We start from the raw sequence: 13,093 nt of genomic DNA, 5'->3' as shown, positions 1-13,093 counted from the left end.
GTATCTTCTGATGGTGGGGGTGGTCTTAAATCTTCCCACCGGTGTGGTTTAGATCTAATCCACTGAGGTTGTTCCTCTATCATGGCTAGAACTTATGACTTTCTCTCATCTTCATCACTTTCAAAAATTGATAAGCTCAAAACATGTTCTAATGATAACTGAGGTACTTTCGTTTCAATTTCTTGAGCACTCACTTGATCTATTACCTCTACAGTGTGACTCATGCCAACATCATCTTTGTATTGCATAGTGTTTCGAACACCAATTTTCAATTCTTCATCATAGACTTTGAGAGTCATTAATCCTTCCTCTTTGTCTATCATACACCGTTCTGTCTCTAAAAATGGCCTGCCCAATATGAGATGGATCTCCTCATCTTCAGGCATCTCAAGAATGACAAAGTCAACCAGAAATACAAATTTATCTATCTTTACCAGAACATCTTCCACAATTCCATAAGGTGGCCTAACTGAGCGATCGACAAACTGAAGTGTAATCCTAGTGTCTTGAACGGTACCAAGGCCCATTTTTTATTTTATAAATGGACATCAGAATCAAACTCACACTAGCTCCCAAATCAATCAGAGCCTTCTTGAATTTCTATCAGCAGTAGTGCAAGTAATAGTAATCGAACCCCTTTCTTTCTTTTTCACAAGAATTTTCATACCTTGGAGAATATCACTACACGTTTCAGTGAGGATGATCGGGTCTAAATTTGTGGAGCACTTTTTGGAGATTATGTCTTTCATGAATTTGGCATATATTGGCATTTGCTCTAGAGCTTCATAAAATGGAATGTTTATTTCAAGTTTCTTAAACATTTCCAAAAACTTCTCAAAATTCTTTTCATGTTGATCTTTCTTCTTTTGTCTCGGAGGGTATGGGAGTTTGATGATTGGCTTAGAAGCTTTTTCTTTCTCCTTTACAGGCATTATCACAACTTGCTCCTCTGTTTTCTTTGTTTCTTTGATTTCTAAATAGACCTCTAACGGCCCATCTTCCTCTACACTGTTTTCTTTTGGTTCTTCATTTGACTTACCACTTCTGGTCACTACAGCGTTAACATTATTATGCTCACGCGGATTTGTCACTATACCACTTGGCAAGGTACCTGGAGCTTGAGAATTTGAGGCTAATTGTTGTGCTATTTGACCCATCTGAACTTCAAGATTTTTTATTGAGGCAGTGGTGTTCTTTTGATTGTTTCTAGTCTCCTCTTAGAACTGAATATTGTGAGCGGCCAATTTTTCAATGGTACTCTCCCAGTCTGCCTTCTTAGGAGTTTGTTGTTGCTGTTGTTGTTGATATTGGGTATGATATTGTCCTTAACCCTGTTGCGGAATATTCCCTCTCTGATATTTCCAGGAGAAGTTTGAATGATTCTTCCAACCTGGATTGTAAGTGTTGGAGTATGGATTCTTCTGCTTCAAAAATTTTATCTCTTCAATTTGTTGAGAAGTTGCAAAGAAATACACCGTGTGGTGAGGTCCATTACAGATTTCACAAGTGATGGTTTGAGCTGATTGAACTTGAGCTACATGTTGAGTACCTATATTCATATCCTTTAATTTCTTTTCTACTTCAGCAGCGACTGTGTCTTCCAGACGGATTTTATTAGCTTCCAGTTTCAGACCAATGACTCCTTCAGGCTTGCTTGTACACCTGTCGTATAATTCCAGATGCCCATTTGCAGATATTGCTTCAATTATCTTTTTAATACCGATGGATGTTGAGAAATTTGTTGAGCCACCGGTTACTGTATCAATAAATTGTTTTGTCTTTATTTTGAGCCCATTAACAAACATTTGCATTTGTTAAGTCTAATCCATATTATGAGTTAGGCAAGCTACCAGGACCCTTTTGAATCTTTTGTAGGCATCTCCCAATGATTCACCATCCTTCTGTTTGAAGTTTAAGATTTCATTCTTTTTTCTCAGAAATACCGATGCTGGAAAATACTCATTTAAGAAAGTTGTTTCCATCTCTTCCTATGATGTAATACTGCCAGCTGGAAGAGAGTAAAACCACTCTTCTGCCTCTTCAGCTAAAGTGAAGGGGAACATTTTTAACTTCTTTGCTTCATCAGCATGACCATCAATTTTCAAGGTAGTACTCATGGTCAGGAATCTCTGCAGGTGCTTGTTTGCATCTTCATTTACCTTTCTAGTGAAAGGTTTTCTTTCAAGTTGATTGATTGTGCTAGGATGCAATTGAAAATTAGTCACATTCACCGGTTGGGTGACAATGGTCAATCTACCACCCGACGCATTTGCACCTCCATAGTCACCTAGGAGTCTTTCTGGAGGTGGAGGAGGTGGAACTGGAGGAATTTCAGCCATAGTTTCTTTTTCTGAATCTGAGTGATTAGAGGGAACTTCTTCTTAGGAATTCGATCTAATGTTTATGTGTCTCTTGTGAAGGCTTCTCTCGATCCAAATGATGTCGAATTTGTGACCAAATTTAATAGGAATGAAAGGGATATAACTTTGGTGACAGAACACTTTCATTTGAAGCTCATAGAAAAAGTTATTCAAGGTGGAAGAAATGGTCATTTAACTTTATACTTATAAAATTTTCAACCATGTTTGATTTCTCCAACTTCCACCTTAAAATTCATCATGATCCAAGTTCCAAATGGAAAAGTATTAAACAACAAAGTTTCCCCCCTTCATGTTAGCGTTCCAAAACATCCAAGATCATGGAATTTGGAGCATTTTTAAGGACTTTCACATGGTTACATTACATGGTCCCATTTGGATAATTCTCATGACCAATTCTCAAATACAACTGCATGGTCTCATGTTAAGCTTCCAGCATCACATAGACACATGTTTGGACCATTTCCAATCATTTCATGGGCCTATCACATGCCCATGCAAGTATGCACACTTGAATTACTATTTTTGGCATTTGAATGGAAGTGTATGAAAATCAATTGCCAAGCCTATAAATACATGCCCTGCTGCTCAAAATGAGGGAGACCTTGCCCAAGCTTTGCTCCTGCAATATTCCCACCTCCATTAAAGGATAATCTTGAAGGTTTTCATTTGAAAATCGAGTTTCATTTTCACTTCTGTTTTGAAGTTAAAACTCCAAGAATCCAAGCCATAGAGCTCTCATTTCACCTCCTGCAATCAAGTAGAAGTAAGCCCAAGCCAATTGAGATCCAGATCGAGCTTCATCACTGCAAACAGAAGGTGAAATTTACCAAACTTTCTCTCTTAGATTCTCTCTCAATTCTCCACCATTTTAATTAATTTTTGGTTGGCTGAAGTTCTACCAGTGTAGGCAACAAGTTTGAGTTGCTTTAAGGTCAAATCGAAGCAACTCAAATCATGCACCTCAAATTTCAAATCCATGTATCTTTTAATATACTTGGAATTGGGAGAAATTGAGGTCAGATTCGAGCTCCTGAGCATTTTTCCTTTCAATTAGTGTACTCACTTTTCATTTTCATGGAGGTTGGTGGTGGACCAGTCCGATGAGGTCCACCAGAGAAGAAGACCAGAGCTAGGGCTCCGAAGAAGAAGACCGGAGCTAGCGCTCGGGTGGCACCTTTCCAATCATTTGATCTTGTTCAAACGTTTTAATCTTGGCCTTCTCTGCTGATTACCACGCGTGTACACGCGTAGATTGTGGTACATGATGGAGCGCATGTTGTGGCTATCAGATCTGCCACCTCAATTAATAAGGGAGATCTGATGACCCTTGTTTTTTTGAATTTCTTTTTATTTTCTAATTTTTCTTTTAATCCTTCTATTTTGATTAATTCATAATAAATTCTTTTTTAATCAAAAAAACATGGGACTTTCACCAAAAATCTTTAAATATGCCCCTCTTCCATATTTTGAAATAAAATCATTTTTTTGAATTAATTTTGATATTTTTTGTGAATTAATTAATTTTTGACTTGTTTTTAAATATTTTAAAATACTTCTGACTTTCCAAAAATTGTGAATTTTTTTGTCTAAGGTCCTTTGACCTTATTTGACCTAACATAAATCCCTTGGCTATTTATTTGGTGTTTTAAAGGGATTTGAGGTTTTGTTCATTTAAAAATGCATTTTAATCCATTTTAAATTTGTTTTTTAATTGAATAATGGTTTAGAAATTGTGTTGAGCCATTTATTTGGTATTTTGATGTTTGACTGTCTGTTTGGCCTTGGACATGGTTGATTTGAATTTTGTTTGACCAATGCTATTGGATTTAGGGGATTGATGAAATGTATATTTCATCTCCCAAAATGAATGGATAGTATTGATCAGATAAAATTCCTACAATGATCAATTTGGTTTTTTATTTCCCCTTCCCTCTTCATCTTCATCCCTATTCTTCCCCAATCCATCATTGACCAATGGATTCTCTTTATGTCTAATGTTGGTTGATTCATTAATGACCTTGTGTCAGATGAATCAACATGAGCCTGACTGAGATAGGTCCCTCCCTTTTTTTAGTGTGTGGTATATTTTAGGAGTTTGGTTCTTTGTACCAAATATCTAACATGCATTAACACCTATATTTCTATTTCCCAGCCTCAGATAGTTGTGACTTCTACATAAGTCCAATTACAATTGTTTAACATAGAGCTAAATTTGTCCAAAAAGGCATAGCATTCTTGTAAGTGAGATTGAAAGTCTCCCATTCTTCATGGCATTGTGTGAAAACTTGATCTTTTTTCCTTTCATGAGAGCTAGTGGCATACTTGTTGATTTATCCAAGTTGGAGCCTTTCTCATGGATGATGTCTTGGTTCATGTATTCATACTTGTGAATGAATGGTTGAGTGTTCTCCAAATAATGACTTAATCAATCAAAGCTCTTCACTAACCTTTGACTAACTTCTTATTAACTTTGCTTTATTTTCAAGTCATTTACTTAATGCAATTTAAATTTCAATACCTTTATTATTCATTGTCATTTACATTTCATGCAACTTTGTTTATGTTTCAAGTCCTTTTCACTTTTCTCATTTGAGCCATATCTTGTAGTTGTATATATTGTTTTGCTTGTTATTTTGTTTTGTTTATGGTCTTAGGACCTTAAAATACCCAATAACAACAAAAACCCTAAAAAACATCTTGGTGGATTGTTGGACTTGATTTGAGCTTTTGGACTTAGAATAAGCAATTTCCTTATGCTTTGAGGACTTGGCCAATGCCACTATTTGAGACTGAGTTATCCCTGACTATGCCTTTCATCTAATGCAAGACCTTGAGTGCCCTTGATTCATCTATAACTTTGTCTTTGACTTTAATTGTTATACTGCTATTACCGTTGATGTCTGATGATTGCTTCTGAGTTCACCATAAGGAATATTTTCATCTGATACATTGGAAGACATTGAAGACTGCTAGCTATTGGAGTGCTTGCTTGGATATTATGGCTATCTTTATTTGATGTCTTGGTCTTCATATGGTTTGCTTGGATATTTTTTATGCTTATTGCTTGCTAAAGTCCAAAGGAAAATGGGTTTCTATATGACATTCTTGTCTATTGGATTGCATCCCATTGGTCAGATCTTTTCAACCTTTAACTTTTAATTTTTGTCTAGGATAGTCCCTTCATCTCCTCCCACTTCTTAAATTTCAAAATCTCTCCCTCTTTTCAAAACCTTCTTTGTTTGAGTTTTTCAACTTAAACATGTTTTAATGATTAGAAACTTTGGCCTTATGCCAATGAATTTTTAAACTTTTTCTTAAATCAAACATGTAAATGAACTTAACCATATTGACTATAATTTCAAAAAGACAAAAAGAACTAACAACCCCATTCAAATATTTGGCCTTTTATGCCTTTCTATTAAACTTTTGATTAAAATCAATTCACAAACTTCTTTGAAATTTTTACCATGAACTACGGGGTTTTGATCCCTCATTTTTATGTTGGTGCGTAGGCATAAGACCGAAGGTCTTGTCAAACATAAAAATATAATTAATGAATTTTTTTCTCAGCCCCCACTCTATATTTTTATCAAACATAATTTTGACCAAAACACTTGCACAAAAAAAGGGATCCCTATGAGTACCTAGGACACTTTGGGTGCTAACACCTTCCCTCTGTGTAACCAACTCACTTACCCGTTGTAGCGGTAAATTCATGACCATCAAACTATGGGTAAGTTTAACGTAAATAAAACTAGAGTCGCCACCGCGCTTTTATTGTTTCCAAAGGAAAGGGGAAAAGTACGAAAAAAACCCAAAGATAAGAATTTTTCAAATCAAAACTAATAAAATGCTAGAGATTACAGGCAAGGGGGTTGGTTACACAGAGGGAAGGTGTTAGCACCCAAAGTATCCTAGGTACTCCTAGGGAGCCCTTTTTTATGTGTGTATGTGTTTTTGGTATAAACGATGTTTGCAACAAATAGAGTGGGGGGATGAGAAGAGAATTCATTAATTATATTTTTGTGTTTGAAAAGTCCTTCGGACTTACTCCTATGTACCAACATAAAAATGAGGGATCAAAACCTCGTAGTTCGTGGCAACAATTTCAAAGTGAGTGGATTGATTTTAATCAAAAGTTAAGTTTAAAAGAGGCACAAAAGGCCCAAAAGTTTGAATGAGGGTTAATTCTTTGTCTTTTGAAATTTTAAGTCAATATGATTAGATTCATTTACAAGTTTGATTTAAGAAAAAAAGTTTGAAAATTCAATGGTATAAGGCCAAAGTTTCTAATTGAAATGAGGCCAAAGTTTGAAATCACAAAACAAAAGAGGTTTTTGAAAAAGCGGAGAGATTTTTAAATTTAAGAAGTGGGAGGAGATGAAGAGACTAATCCTAAGCATAAAATTAAAAGTTAAGAATTGAAAAGATCTGACCAATGGGATGTAATCCAACAGACAAGAATATCATATAGAAACCCACTTTCCTTTTGGACTATGAACAAAGCAATAACCAGCAAGAAATTAGCAATATTAAACATCATGAAGATCAAGGCATCAAATAAAGATAGCCACATCCAAGCAAACAAATCCATAGTTAACATTCTTCTTTTGACTTGAAATGCTCCTTTATCAAACTCAGAGAAAAGCATCAGACTCTAGTTCAAAACAATAGTTGCATCAAGACAATGTAGCAGATAAGTTCAACTAGATCCCAATACTAGCATCAGATGAAGGCACAAATCACAATAACTTGGTCTCTCAACGTTGGCATTGGCCAAGTCCTTTTGCATATGGAATGTTGTCTAATCCAAGGTCCAAAAGTTCAGATAAAACCCAACAGTCCACACAAACATATTTAGGGGTTTTTGTTGTTTATTAAGTATTTTAAGGTCCTAAGACCCCAAACACAAACAAGATACACAAACAAATATATAGAATCACAATATATGGCTCAAATGAGGAAAGTGAAAATGGCATAAACATAAACAAGTTAATGAAATGAAAATGGCAATGAATGGTAAATGACTTTAAATTAAATTGCATAAAATAAATGACTTGAAAGTAAAGCAAAGTTAATAATAGTTAGTGTTAGTCAAAGTTAATTAGAGGTTAGTTGGTTTTGCTTTTTAATTGATAAAGTCATTCTTTGAAGAACACTCAACCCTCTATTCACAAGCATGGATCCTTGAACCAAGACATCTTCCATAGGAAGGAAAAAAGGTCAAGTTTCCACACAATACCATGAAAGGGGGGAGACTTACAATCCCACTTACTAGAATGCTATGCCTGTCAAAATTTAGCTCTATGTTAAGCAATCGTAATTGAACTTATGTAGAAGTCACAACTATCTGAGGTCGGGCAAGAAAATTTAGGTGTTAATGCATGTTAGAGCTTTGGTTTAATGGACCAAACTCCTACAACATACCACACACTAAAAGGAAATATCAAAAGGGATGGACCTATCTCATCCATACTTGTATTGGTTCATCTAACACAAAGTCATTGATGAACCAATTAGCCTTAGGATATTGAGACTTCACTGGTCAATGAAAGAAATGGGAAAGAAAGGGATGGAGATGAAAGGGGAGGGGAGATAAGAGAAACACAAATTTGTCATGGGAGGAATTTTATCAAATTAAAATTATCCATTCATTTTGGGAGATGAAATGTACATTTCATCAATCCCCTAAATCCAATGATTTTAATCCAACAAAAGTTAAATCAACCTTGACCAAGGCCCAAAAAAATAGCCAAACATCACAAGTCAATAAAAATGACTCCAACCAATTTCTATACAATTAATCAATTAAAAATCAAATTAAAAATGCATTTAAATTCTATTTAATTTGGTCAAAACCTAAAACCTCTTCAAAACACCAAATAAATGGCCAAGAGATTTATCCTAGGTCAATGAAGGTCAAAGGACCTTAAACAAAAAAATTCATGATTTTTGAAGAGTCAGAAGTAGTTTTAAACAATTAAAAATATGCACAAAAACAATTAATTCATGAAAAATATCAAAATTAATCCAAAAAATAATTTTAATTCTGAAAATGAAAGAGTAAAATATTTAAAGATTTTTGGTGAAGTCCCATATTTTTTGGATTAAAAATGAAATCAATATGAATTAATCAAAATAAGTGGATTAAATGAAAAATCAGAAAATACAAAAAAACAATGGCCATCAGATCTCCCTCATTAATTGAGGTGGCAGATCTGATGGCCACACGCGCGCGTTTCATACGTTTTGGTCAACGCGTTGTACACGTGGTAATCACAATGGACGCTTGAGATTAAAACATTTGAATAAGATCAGATGGCTTGGACTTTGCCAACACACCACCGGAGTCCTAGCTCCGGTCATCTTCTTCGGTGATCACCACCGGTCTAGTTCAGACTTAACTTCATAAAAAATAAAAAGTGAATACACTAATTTGAAGGAAAAATGCTCATGAGCACGAATCTGGCCTCAATTTTCTCCAATTCCAAGTATATAAAAAAATACAAGGATTTGAATTTTGGGGATCATGAACTGAGTTGCTTCAATTTGACCTCAAAGCAACTCAATCTTGTTGCCTAATTTGGTAGGACTTCAGCCAACCAAAGATCACAAAGAATGGTGAAGAATTGAGAGAGAAACGAAGAGATGAAGTTTCTAAAAAATCGCCTTCGAGTTGCTTAAAATTCACTTGATCTTGATCTGGATTTTCTTGCTTTCATTTCCTCTTGCTTGCAGAATCCAATTGAGATGAAAAGGGAAGTGAATTTCTGGAGTTTGAACTTCCAAACAGAAGATGAAGTTCAAGCTCAATTTCAAGAGAAATCTTCATAAATTCTATGCAATGGAGGGTATGAATAAGTTTGGAAAAGCTTGGGCAAGGTGTTGATGCATTTCTGAGCTCAGGGCACTTGTACTTATAAGATTACTCAATGCTTTTTGCACACTTACATTAAGAATCCAAAAATAGCAATGACCTCATGCAAGCTTGCATGGGAGTGTACAAGGCCCAAACAATCATTTGCAAGGGTCCAAAGCCATGCATAGGTCATGCTGAAAGTGTTGCATTAAGCCATGCATTGTTGAATTGAATTGGATCATGAAATTCTTCCAAGTGGTACCTCACATTGCACCCATGCGCAAGTCCTTCAATTTTGATCCAAATGAGATGATCTTGGAATTTTTGGAAAGGTGAGATCAAGAGGAACAACTTTTATGTTGAAAACATTTTCATTTGAAACTTGGATCATGATGAATTTTGAGGTGGAAGTTTGGAGAATCTAACATATTTGTAAATTTTCTAAGTACCAAGCCATATGTTCACTTCTTCCACCTTGAATAACTTTTTCTATGGACTTCAAATGAAACAAGTTCCTTTATAAAAGTTGTATCCCTTTCAAACCTATTAAATTTGGTCACATATTTGACCCCATTTGAATTTGGCATGAAGGAGTTATGCATTTTAGAAGTTGAGGAAAATCACCTGTTCAATGGTAATGGCCCAAAATGACCTATAATGTTTCCTCTTGGAACATGCATTTTAAAGTTGAATTTGAACTTACTTAAAACATAAAAGTTGAAGTAGACATCTTGAATTTAATCATGGAATTTTAATGGATTTCATATCATAATAATTGAGCCAGTTATGGTCTTGGGAAGTTGACCTCCAAAAAAGGGTTCAGACAAAATGACCTATAATATTTCACCATAAAAATTGACTTTACAAGCAAAACTAGATCTTGACCTCAACATGAAAGTTGTTTGGAATGTTATAAGGAGTAACTTTTCTATTGGAATAATTTGTATATGACAAAAATTGTAGGAGATAGGGGTCTACGGAACCTCAGTTTTAACTAGTTGATTTTCTATGGTCAACCACCATGAACCACATTGCTAGCTTGACATTCTCTTGATTTTTGGGACTCATGGAGGATCATATATATGTAGGATGATCTAATAAGAAGTATCCCTTGAAATATTTGATCAAATGTTGAAGAAACTTGTTGAGGAAGTCACACAAGATACCTAGATGAATTAGGGTTTCCAAGGCAAACAAGTTTCAAACTCTTGATGATTTATTGATCAAAATGACATGTGAAGATCATGGGGATCCATATATGATGCTTAGAGCCAACATGAACCATTTGTTGATTAGTCTCCTCGCATTGAGGGTCTCAAACCCTAGATATGAGCTTGATGAAGCATAGGTGAGCACACACACTACCTACAAAAGAGTTAAACTACACATTGACATATTTTTCGTATTTTGGATAGTAAATAATGAAAAACAAAGTATGATACAATAAAATGTGTTTCTTGATCTCTCCCAATGCAAACCTAATGAATAATGGGTAAGGAGGATGCCAAGGTGTGATCCCAAGGTCAATGCATATGATGAGATAGCATGAGGGATCTTAGGGTCAAAATTGGGGTCTTACTGCTGCCCCTATTTAAGGATATTCTAACTGAGGAGGTGAAGGTTAAAATCTTCGTATTGACTAAGCAGAATGAACTTAAATAACAACATATAGAAACAAATTTTGGTCCCTAAGAGACCTCATGATGCATATGACATGAATGTTAAAAAGAATCTTTGTGGGGGGAAATATTGCCCCAAAGGAAAAGAATCCAGAGAGACTGAAAGTCTACAGAAGTATAACACTTTCCATAAGGAAAACTCATTGGGGAGACAGAGAATCCGGGGATAAAAAGCTATGCGTAGGCCAGGCTACGACTTGAGAAGTGCTGGAGACACGAGGGGAATTTCCATCAATGAGAGGATTCGGTTGGGGATCAAAGATAATTTGCAGGGGAAACGGGTAGATCAGAACAAAACTGAAATACCTGAACCAAACTCAAGTGGGGAAGAATGCACTTCAACAGAGGAGTAACGAAATTATATTCTCTATTATCCGTTACTGGGTAGGAAGATAACATATTCTGGTAGAGGGACATTCGTTACCGGTTAGGGTAAACATATAAGGATGACTTGCTGAGGAAAAGCAGGTGTATTCGTTACCGGTTAGTGGGTAAGAATGACCTGGTGGGGAAAATATAAAATAGGATTTACAATTACCGTTTACTGGGCAGAAGACCAAAGAGAGAGAGAATATCCGTCACCAGTTAAAGTGAACATATCAAGGATAGACTTAGAGGGAAGAATATCCGTCATCGGTTAGGATGAACATATCAAGGATAGACTACCCGGGGAATTAGGAAGAATATCCATTACCGGTTAGGGTAAACATATCAAGGATAAACTACCTAAAAAAGTAGGAATTATATCTATCGACTACTGTATAAAATACCAAAGAGAATATCCGTCACCGGTTAGGATGAACATATTAAGGATAGACTCATCAAGGGGAAATAGAATTTACAACTGCCAGTTACTAGGCAGAAGACCAAAGAGAGAGAGAACCCGTCATCGGTTAGGATGAACATATCAAGGATTAACTGTGAGGACAAAAATAGGGTTTATATATACCGGTTACTAGGAAGAATACCAAAGAGAGAGAGGATATTTGTCACCGGTTAAAGTGAACATATAAAGGATAGACTCAGAGGGAATGAAAATAGGGATTACAACTACCTTTTTACTGGGTAGAAAGCCACAAAAGAAGAATATCTATCATCGATTAGGATGAACATATCAAGGATAGACTACATGGGGACATGAGGAAATGAATCCACTAGGGATAACAAAAGAAATAGGTTACTTTTACCGGGTATTAGGCAATAGTAAAACTACTCCATAATTGAGAGGAATATTACCAGTTACGGGATAATAGACTCTCAAGGGACAAAAGATATTTGTCTAGGTAAGAGCTAGAAAGAGACGATCGAACAAAGACTCAACCAAATGAGGATATAACTCAAGGGGAGTAGTTCCATCCAGATGATTAAACTGGGGAGGAAACAGAAACAATAATCATCCACGAGGAAATAACTCAGTGGGGAAATGAGAAAGGTTAAATTCTTTCTGCCTAAGGGGATGACACCCTACAATTGAAAGAGGACAGACGCGCCAAACCTGTATGGGGAAATAATGTCACCGTAATTGGGGATCAAAATAATGAAATGCCATAACAAATGCATAATGGATTATCTGACGCTGTAAGCTATGCATGGATATGTATATGTTTGATGATTATGTTGAAAAAACTATTACAAAGGATACAAATGTTACAGATTTGAATCATCGCTACAACACTCGTCCAATCTCGAGAAGATGGAACACCAACTGGAGAAACGTGTTTGGGAAGATACAAATCATCTGGTGTTGAAGGCTTCAACCCTGGCTGGGGAAAGAGTAATAAAATCTGCCATGGAGAATAGGAGATAAGACTCTGTACGGGCCCCGGGTAAACTGTTGAGGGTGTGAGCTCATAATTTAGCTGGGAAAAACGACTTGTTGTTGGGGAGGAAGAGGTTATCAAATCAGCTGCTTGGGAAAGACCAACCATGCTTCGCACTTTAGGACTTACTTGTCCTCAAATTGATGTTGATATTCCTTACCGAATTTGATTGCCTTTTAAAGTGATTGCTTTCAAATTTTAAGGGAAAATGATTTTTATTAATTTATTTCAAAATTATCATCATAAAATTCAATTCTATTTAGCTGAAAAATAAATATGAGTAGAATAAATTGGACAAAACCACAAGTTTATTTAATAGAATGGCATTCTGTAAATGACAAGACTCCATATATC

At 35.6% G+C, this 13,093-nt stretch overlaps 1 protein-coding gene across 1 annotated transcript; it reads right to left on the bottom strand.

The window, feature by feature from the left end:
* Positions 1-581: 581 nt before the first annotated feature.
* Positions 582-1,157, bottom strand: LOC127137780 (uncharacterized). Its single transcript, XM_051064200.1, has one exon. It carries the CDS (start codon positions 1,155-1,157, stop codon positions 582-584), a length of 576 nt encoding a protein of 191 aa, XP_050920157.1.
* Positions 1,158-13,093: the final 11,936 nt, after the last annotated feature.

Source organism: Lathyrus oleraceus, chromosome 4, assembly GCF_024323335.1.
Source record: "Lathyrus oleraceus cultivar Zhongwan6 chromosome 4, CAAS_Psat_ZW6_1.0, whole genome shotgun sequence".
In the NCBI taxonomy this organism is placed as follows: domain Eukaryota; kingdom Viridiplantae; phylum Streptophyta; class Magnoliopsida; order Fabales; family Fabaceae; genus Lathyrus; species Lathyrus oleraceus.
The sequence above is the reverse complement of the archived record's forward strand: the minus strand, read 5'-3'. Positions and strand labels throughout refer to the sequence as shown.

What these genes read in the sequence shown, in the direction of transcription:
- LOC127137780 (XM_051064200.1), bottom strand. Translation starts at nt 1,157, where the DNA reads ATGGGTCAAATAGCACAACAATTAGCCTCAAATTCTCAAGCTCCAGGT.